The 10,032-nt window shown below is 42.6% G+C and overlaps 1 protein-coding gene across 1 annotated transcript in view; it reads right to left on the bottom strand.

The window, feature by feature from the left end:
- Window positions 1-366: 366 nt before the first annotated feature.
- LOC146177379 (endothelin-converting enzyme 2-like) overlaps window positions 367-10,032 on the bottom strand; it is a 30,985-nt gene continuing 21,319 nt past the window's right edge. The window contains exon 6 of the mRNA XM_084581539.1: window positions 367-562. Within this exon, the coding sequence (XP_084437665.1) occupies window positions 374-562 (189 nt within the window). The 3' untranslated portion in view covers window positions 367-373. The remainder of the gene's footprint in view (window positions 563-10,032) is intronic.

Here is a 10,032-nt window from a genome sequence, read left to right as displayed (position 1 = left end):
AAATTCATGAAAAACACACCAGTTCGTGCGTACAGCCATTCACGTAAAGTCAGATGCGGCCGCTGCGTAGAAAGTATAGACAATAAAAATGCGTTGCTAACCCAACGCCACGTGCTCCGAAAACGATCCTAAAATGAACATCGGAAATCCGCGTAGTGCGAAGTGGCTGAGAAACAACACTTCATGAAGATTCAGCGTTATATGACGATGTCTGTTGAGGTTATGACGGTTCATATCAAAAAGATTGTAAAAACTTAAATGTACGCGTGACATTCACAACCTCAAAAACACGCTACGTTGCCACTATTGTATCAAACCATGCAGGAAGAAAAAAAAAGAGATGAAGCGCTAGATGACGCTGGCAGCTTGGCGATTAGTCAAAAAAGGTGCACTTGGTAATTGGGTTCATGATGGATCCTGGACGGCACTGGAAGGCTTCCGCGAATGGCGCGAAATTGGCCACCGCTTTGTTGCAGTCGCCGCCGTACAGGTTGTCAGCGGGCGTCTGCGAACAGCTTAGGAGGCACGCGGTGATGAAGAAGACCTGCTCTTCGGTCATGGTCTGCGACAGACAGGAAGTACACTCAGCTACACTCAGGTACTCAGCTGGAGTAAAGGTAGATAAAAAGTTCAGGCATATGCTCATAATATGCCAACCGCTTAGTCGTTTCTAGCTGTATTTTGTCTTTATTCTGTCAATCCGAATAACAAAGAATATGCTTTGTATAGCCCTCTAGAATCAATTGTTCGTGCTTTGGCTACGCTACAGCGATATCTGCAGACATAGTTTTCTGTGAGAGCGTTACAGAGATCGCAACATTCCGGCGCCTGAATTTCTGTCTCAATCAAGAATGGAAGCGAATTTGAGATAGGAAACAAAATTTAAGCTATGGGGTAAAACCCCGCTTTGGTGCAAGCGTTTCCTGACCCGAGGTCACAACGACATACGTTGTGTTGACTCCACAGATAGAACATATACTACAGCGTCCTACCTTCGTGAATAGTAACTTAGCAAAATTTGTATCTGGGCTAGACGGAAAATTTATTTGGAGAGAGAAAAACAAGTACACTGTAAAACACACATGGAAGGAAACGACTGGACAAGTGCCAAATATCAGGTTATTTAATTGTCGCCACGACAGCAAATATATTGGTAAACTGATGCGAGGAAAAAAACGTCGAATCCATCTGCTTTTAATAAAGCGCAATCTAACGATGTGTGTGCCACTGCGAGATTAAGACTCCCTCAAGAGGTTCAATACCTCCTCTTGTCTGGATTCCTGGGCAAAAACAAACGATAATCAATTGCTGCCCTCAGCAGCTAATAGATGTCTCCGCGACACATTTTCCCCATTTGCTCTAACAATTCTCACGTGCCACAACCCCTGCTCAGTATCTTAATCATGTTCAGCCGTGGCTAACACGCCCCGCAGTTTTCGTTATGCTCCGCTAAATTGGCCCCTCTCTCCCGTAGCGCCTGCAAATGACCCCTGCCCGTTCATTAACACAACACCCAGTTAGGCCTATATAGGCCCTCCCGCATGCAAATGGAATCTCAAAGGCATCTTCCGTACAGGAGCTGACAAACTGCTTAGCCTGCTTCTTATGCAGCGATTCTTTTTTTTTTCTGCAAACAAAATGTGTGAGCAAAGTCAGAATGACTTCTTTGGTGCTAAAATCACAAATGCAATGCCATGTCGGCTTGGCACCTTCACATTGTGAGCAACCTTGTGATCTACGGAAACAAGTTTGAACGTGTTTCTTTCCAGCGAGCTCTTTCCCATCCATGGCTTGCTTTGTTTCTCAAAAGAGGGCCTCCGTCACAGACACAGTGAACGCGCAGGAGTCCCCGGCCGTAACTACGAGGTCCACTTGCTTATCAAAACTAGACTGCATAGTATAGAGGCACGAATTCCTGAGAGCGGATCTCAGACAGGCTCGCGACAGACCTCTTCACTGTTTTTGCCGCCACAGACTCGTAGATAATAAGCCCTTTTTTGGCCGTGGACCTTATTCACGAAATAGGTATTACAACACAAAAGTAAAACAACTTCTAAAAACTGCATCGACCCGTGTAAAGAGAGTGAGTGCGTAGAAGCCATTTCCTTCCCTCTCTGCTGGAAGGTGTAAAAATACTGCCCACTGCATGAATGTACGTGAGCCACTTTAGTTTGTTCAGAAGAACAACAAAATCTTTCAGCCAAGTAAATCCGTTCAACACTACCATGCCAATAAGACATTATTTCAGCGCATGGTCAACAGAAGCTAAAATAAGATTACTAAAATATATGCTACGCAGGATCCAATACATATACTCTGTCTCCGCAGACAAGTTTTATCTCGAAAAAAGATAAAAGTAGCTCCAAGGTGCAATTAAAGAATATTTAGTAAGTAAACCCCAACAAATTCGTAAAATTTACCGCTCTGCCTTCTCCTATAGCACACCTGACTACAATCAGTAGTTCACATTTAGGCAGAGAGCAAAACAAATTTACATCAACATAGAATATATATCCCACTGGAGCATCGCCACAGACGATACACACGATCTTTTTGAATTATTGCCTTTGAAAAGGTCATGGGCCTGTAGCAAACTTAGGTATTTCACTCTGCACTAGTTTTCACTGCCCTAATATTTCTGTGGATAGCATCTTCCGCCCTTCTCTGGAATTCCCTCACGCCAGCATGACGTAGCATCCTTCCTTGTAGTAATGAAGCAGTCGTAGGTTATGTTAGAAAAGGTAGCGCTCTTTTCCAACCCATCTTTGGAGCGCCAAATGGTAGGGCGGCTCGTAGACTTCTTCATTGGTTTTCTCTAAAGGACGTGTTGAAAACGTTTATTACGTGGAAGCCTTGACCGCATTAGGTACTTGGACACCGTGGATAGAATTTCGGACAGTTATACGCAGTGAGGGAAGGGACTGTATTTTAGGCACGAACTCTTTCAACAGGGTTCGATGCAGTTTTAGATGTTTTAAGGAGGCACATGTATGTTGGGAGAAGGTTCGGCTAGAAAAGAAAGACTTTATGTGCTACGAGTCTCCGCACTCAAAACCCTGAAGAGACCTATCGCGAGTCTGTGAAGAGGATATCCTCTTACGAAGTGGTGCTCGAATGTTCTGGAGTCTAGTTTTGATATGCACGTAAACCGGGCAGCACTGAGAGGTCATATTATCTCTGACGGAGGACCATCTTCGAAAAACGAGGCACGCCGTGGGTTTGAGAGCGAGCTCACCAGAAGGCACCCGTTCAAGCCTGCTGTGGTTGCTCATAATGTGAAGAAGGTAGCAAGCCGACATGGCGTTCCATTACCATTTTCAGTACCAAAGAAGCTTTCCCGACTTTGGTTACCGAGTTCGTATGGGAACCAAAAAGGTGTGCCTGCAGTGAGAAGCATGCTAACTACTTTGTCAACAGGTGTACGAATTATTCATGCGATTTCATTGACGTGCAGGAAGGCCTATATAGGACAAACTGCTTGTTGCATCACCCACAAAGTAGGAAATAATTTGCGGGTGCTATTAGCTGGAGGAACCAATTTAGCTGATCGTCGCGCAAACTGCGGGGCGTGTGAGCCATGGCTGAATAAGATTAAGATACTGTACAGGGGTCGTGTCAAGACGGAGCGAAAACTAGTAGAAGGGTATTACATGAGGAAGAGGGGGGGGGGGGGGGAGAGAGAGAGAGAGAGTAAACTTTGATTCGTTAATGGAATTGCGCAGGCGATTTCCTCAGTCCAGGATACCATTTGCTTGGGCTGCCTCCCGGGCCCTGGTGTACAGGCTGCGCTGCTCAGAGAGACCCGTGTGGGCCAGCTCTGCCTCCCACTCCGTTTGGCTGAGTGCTGTTTGCAGTTCCATATCATATACAGGATACCCGAGATTTCATCGTATGCAGTACATGTGCTATTTTTGAATTCAGTAGCCTGGATAGCAAAGTACCACAAAATCTGGCCCGAAGAGGAGGAAAAAGTATGATAGTGATACGTCAATAAAACGTTTTAAGGAAAAAATTGATTATCTTCAACGTGTTTTCCGAAAAACTGCTGTGTTTGACGTCTTTTTTTTCTGTGCATGTGTTCGTTTACATATATATTTGCTGGTGTGAATGCAATAAAATACATGCGTTATCGCTTGTCCTGTCGTTTACTTGCTTCCGTGTGTGTTTTTCCGTGTGGTTGTTTTACCCCTTCAAAATATGCGAATAGCAAATACTAAAACATAGGTCACAGTTTAGCTCATTGGTAAGAGTTCCTAATATATGCACTTTGCAAAAAGGCGCAAATATTTCACATCATAACCACTCAACTACAGGCACTGTTATGACGAAAGTAAGCAGACGTAAACAAAGAGGCTCAATCTTGAAATGCAAGGGTTAGCAAAATTGCCGTGCGTTCAGCCGAGAGGCATAAGAAAGCATTTGACAGGGAGAGAGAGACGGGGAGACCAAACGAAAACGGGAGTGTGAAAAGAGCACTTCAGGTGCCGTGTTGGAGCATACTGTCAGAAGAATGCGCCTTCGTTGACAGCGCTGTAGGTTTCGTGATGCGCAATGCCGCGCGCCTCTCTGCAGCAGCTGGCTTGTTTGCGCGAAAGATGCATGGCAGCTCGAACTCCTGTGTGTCGGTTTTTCTTGCTCAACAGAAGAGATCGTGCCCAGATCGATGGTCTCAATGAAAATAGCCCGTGACACGCAAAATTTAACCTAGTAAAAATTGAACCAAATTGAGATTCAAGTACAATGGCCACGCGCATATCCATGATCGCATGCACATTTTTTTCCGGGGCGCTAGCGGTCTGGTTAACATAAATGCACCTCGTAAAACATGTTTTTTCTGCCAACGTCCGAATTTAACACGGGCTATGAAGAATAACGTAGTGATGAGCTTTGCGTATTTACGACCACTGCGGGTGTTAGCGCGCACTAAATAACACAGCACACACGAACCTGTCGTGTTTCTTGCACTGAAATGCGACCGGTACGATAGTGTTTGTCGAACACGAATTTTATTAATTTCGCAATCACATGGCTGTTGTGAGCTCCACGTGTCTCCTGCGAGCTGTTGTGAGCTCCAGCGTGCAGCGACGAGCGCCGTAGCGCTCGTCTCTGTACACTGCTGCAGACCATCCTGACAGAGAAACTTCCGTGTGCTTGGGGCGCAGCGGCGCTGTTTAGAGCAGGGGTTTTTCTAATATATATTTTCTAGTGAAAGATAGTCGTAATTCATTCAGCCATAGCTCCGAAGGAAATTACGTTTTCATAATTCTACAAACTACACGTATATATTGTTACGAGGTGACATGACAAGGGGTGTAACACGGCGACACAACAGAAACAGAACGACATGATGACATGTCGATGAATTATGCTTTAATGGCCAGCGGGCCTGGCGCGAGCGCTTCGCCCCGCGCCACTGGCCTCTTCGTCATCTTCGTAGCACTACCCGGGGCCACCGACCGATCATCCCCATCGATTGCTAGAAATCCAATGCATGACGTGACGATGAACAAAGACACAGGATTGGGACATGAAACGCTAGACAACACAATGAATGCGAAGATGGGAAGAATGCCTGCACTGGAGCATCAAGTCCAATCTTCACCGTTTGCCGAAACCAAGGCTCATGGACGCTCCGAACGGCTTGAGCGGAGGTGCTGTCTTCGCTCGAGTGGTCGTGAAGTCGCTTCGTCGTGGGGTTGGTAGGGTCGGTAGGGTCGGTAGGGTCGGTAGAGTCGGTTTTGGGCTCTTCCTGGTCGTCGTGTGTTGTGGTCACGGCTGGGGACGAGGTTGGGGACAGCGGCTGGTCGGGTCTGAGCAAAATGGGATGGGGCAGAGCTGGGCGGCGATCTCCATAAGCTTTTGGCAGATGGACCCGGCGTACGGTTGGCTTAGACGGTCCAAGGCGAGGATGGGGATGAACCGCACCTCCAACCAAATGTTACGAGGTGGCATTACAAGCGATGTAACATGGCGACACAACAGAAACAGAACGACATGATGACAAGACGATGAATTATGCTTTAATGGCCATCGGGCCTGGCGTAAGCGCTCTGCCCCGCGCCACTGCCTGCTTCGTCATCTTCGTAGCAATATAAAACATGGTTGATAGTCTATTGGACCCCCATAACTCAACTCATACATGTGAGAGGGGCTCGGATTATTATTGTTTCCATAAATAAATGCAAGCTGTCAGCAGTGAATGGGAATGGACTTCGAGAGTAGAAATTATGCATTAACAAAGTAGAAGTTATAGAATCATGTTAATAACAAGATTATGTTTAAATGCGCCTTTAAAACCTTGATAGCTTAGTGTTCCCGCAGTAGGCCCCAGCTAGCCCATTGCGCTGTAAGTGGAACATAGCCAACTGTGGCCGACCGAAGACGACCGGCCATTCTTGAAGGGGTCGGTGCATAAAAAAAAATAAATCAGTTGGCAACGAGACTCCCAGCTCGTCTCGGTGTTCCTTGCGCGAGCCAACAATAATATTGATTATTTCTATGCTTGGCCGCAGAGTATTACAATGTTTAAGAGCAGTATATGTAAATGGGAACGCACTGTAATTAGTTCTAATCTGTGATAGTAACGCAGCTGCCAATGAGCGTGTAGTCTAAATAATACTATGCTGCTGAATTGCTACTGACAGAAAATTGAATATATTTCTCGGCATTTTGAAACATTAAACAGGGAACGCGGTGATGAGTGCTGTGTTCAATGGGTCGAACATTCAGTAGTGGATATGCGAAATGAACGAATGGGCGTTCATTCAAAAATATCATAAGCAGTGCAGTGTACTGCACAACGTTTAGTGGAAAAGGCTTATTTCCGTACGTTAAACTAACAGCAAGTGCATAAACGATAAATGAATGAACAAAGACGTTAGAACTGGTAAATTTCTATAAACTTCTCAGTATACTTGCTGCACATGTGAGTGCCATGTTAACTGGTGGTCGATGGTAGCTCCAACAAAATTTGTTTCATTACCTTTTTTGGACAGGAGGTATTTAGAAAAGGTTGCACCTTTTAGACAGACGAGTATTGTTTGCACAAAAGATCATACAATTGCTGTTTGTTGGATTTGGCATATAATCATGAAGACAATTTGGCCAATGCTTCTTCAGCCATTTCAACAAGCACAGTTTCATTTTCAGGAGTATACAGTTAAATATTACATGAGATATCATAGAAAAGTCATTAATATATGTCAAGAAAAGAAGCGGGTCTATTATTGATCCTAGGGCGCTCCAGTATTGGCGCTCAATCGTTCTGATGCATTTCCGTTGAAGACCGCATCCTATTGTCAGTCAAGAAACTCTTAGTAGGTTCAGTGGGACAACTCTTTCATCATATCTTAATACATTCATGTGACTTGACTATTCAAATTTTTGGTAAAATCAATGAATATGCCAATGGTGGAAAGAATTGTTCCGCATTTTAAGGGTTATTTTATGTGACTTTTACTAAAACGGGTTCAGTCGATCTTCCCTATGTGTACCCATATTGAGAGCCATTTAATATATTATTCTTCAGAAAAAAATGTTTAGACGTCTCTAAAGAAACTTTTCCACAACATTAAACGTAGGTGATATATTAGATACTGGATGGTAATTCTCTACATTTAGCTTATCATACTTATGAAATGTCGGTACTATTTCGAAATGTTTAGGGCTGAATGGAAGTCGCCTGTCTAGAAGAAAACATTATTTATATGGCACATTGGTGGCGTTACGTGACCTAAAATTGTATCGAGAATTTTAACTAAAATAGCATGATCGAGTAATTAAGTGTGTTGTAGTGTTAACATCGAGGCTACAGCTGCTTCATTGATGAGGCTGAGAAACAATGAAGATGAACTGCACTCATTTTATGGGAAATGTAGCTTATTATTACCATGGTTTGTTTCGGTGCTCAGAAGACTACTTCCAGTATATATTTTTTGGTCGGGAGTCATTATCTGAAGACTGCCTGATAACTTTCCCCGTCGTAGCGCTCTTATTCGCGGAGTGTGTTACCTTAGCTTCAAAATAACATTTCTTGAGTTGGAATAAAAGCTTAGCTGATGTTTTTCTACGCTATGTATCCCTCCAGCAAAGCATTGTTATGAGTTGTTTTGTTTTCATAAATATAATGTTCTTGTGCCGGAATGACTCCAAAAGACTATTGATTATTCACAGCTTGATTTTAGTCCCTTTTAAGTAAAACGCAATGAGCTTTTCCTGCTTTAATAAGCTCTACCAGGGCATATGCGAATGATATGCATTTGGTACTGACTGATTTAAGAGTATCAATATCTTCCCAGTAATACTGTGATAAGGACAATACATAGATGGCCATCTGCTTTGACCTGTGGGCGTGACCTTAGTTCAAGAACAAAAATAGCCAGGAGACCTCAAATGTCACATGCTACGGTTCCGGTTATGAATTAAAAGCTTTGGGAATTAGTAATAATATGACCTAATTTTCTTTTGCTAGTCACTGAACAATGCCTGGGAGCATTACTCACCTTCTGAAGGCTATGGTTTTTCAGTAAGTCAATCTATGCATAGCTGGTCGAGTCACAGTTTAATGTACAGATATTTAAGTCGTCCGTTAAATGTAAATGTGTATCACTGTTATGCATGTTGCCAGCAGATTGCTGGAAATTTTGAATATTAGCTTAAACGTTCACTATTCAACATCATCCATTGTCTGCTCTCCACGAGTACTGGAAATATGGTGCTGAGTAATCCCCACACCATAAATGTATGTTCCTAAATAAGAAGAGCCGACTGTTCCGAAATACCTGATATATTCAACTGACCGATCCCACTGATCGATCTGCGCATGCCCCAATTTTCCGGAAATTGCACCACCGCCATGTTTGTTGTCGGCTGTCGGCTGGTCAGCGCGCCCACGTGCAAATGCACTATTGCAATCACCGCTCCACAGGCATTCAAAGCACATTTCTCATACCTCACCACCGGGAAAAATTTATTGTCTTTATTTCACCAATTTACAGTGACTGGTACATGCAAAGCAAGCATTTTAAGGGTCCTTTTTTCTGAGTTTTTTAACCAATGGCCTCGTTCATTTGTGAAGCGTGTGTCTGAAATAATCGATGGCTACGTGGAAAAAATCGTATGATCGTAATTTGTGGTTCTCGTGATTGGTGGTTGATTGGTGTATGATAGGCGATGTCGAGTTAAAGAAATTATTTATTTAGTTATTGTTGTTATATGATGAAAAAAAGAAACAAAATGAACCAATTGGATAAAGAGGAGTTCATAGGTGTCAAAATGCTCAGAATGAAATTCGATGCATGAGAATGCTAATAAAAAATTTAGATTATGTCACTGATCAAATAATTGCAACAACCAATTATAAAATGAGCAACTGGAAAAAAGGGTTGAAAATTTGTAAAAAACTCACAATAAAAATCCAATGCCTGATGATCAAATAACACAAATTTAATGTGCGTAATTGGCCAAATAATTGAAATAAAAATTAAAAATATAAAAATGGTGTTCAAACGTGCTCAAACCAAAATTCAATGCTTAGTATTCGAAATAAAAGAAAAACTGAAAAAAGTATGAAAAAGGTTAAATACACTTAGGAAAGGTCAATGCTTGATGACGATAATGAGAAAATTAAAGTGTAAGCGATCAACTAAAAATTTTAATAACTGTATGAAAGGAAAACGCGCATTCAACGGTGTCAAACTGATTTTGACATCACTGCACCGCCTTTTCTAATACCACAATATTTTCAATTATTTAAATAATTATTTTACCAATTACACACTCTAATTTTGTATTTAGCGCCGTTAAGAAATCACCACATTTTAACACTTGACCCTCTTTTCAGGATGTTTACTTTTTATTTATTTCACTGTATTAACTAATTACAGACATTAAATTTCTTAATTAGCACAATCAGCGTTGGCTTTTCATTCCGAGTTTTTGACACCTTTCAAGCCACTTTTTCAAATTCATGAACTTTGAATTATTTCAGTCCCTGAATATACCAATTACACTCTCAATTTTCTTCCTTAGCAT

Source organism: Amblyomma maculatum, chromosome 10 (assembly GCF_055883805.1).
Source record: "Amblyomma maculatum isolate TAMU_Amacu chromosome 10, ASM5588380v1, whole genome shotgun sequence".
Classification (NCBI taxonomy): Eukaryota; Metazoa; Arthropoda; class Arachnida; order Ixodida; family Ixodidae; genus Amblyomma; species Amblyomma maculatum.
The sequence above is the reverse complement of the archived record's forward strand: the minus strand, read 5'-3'. Positions and strand labels throughout refer to the sequence as shown.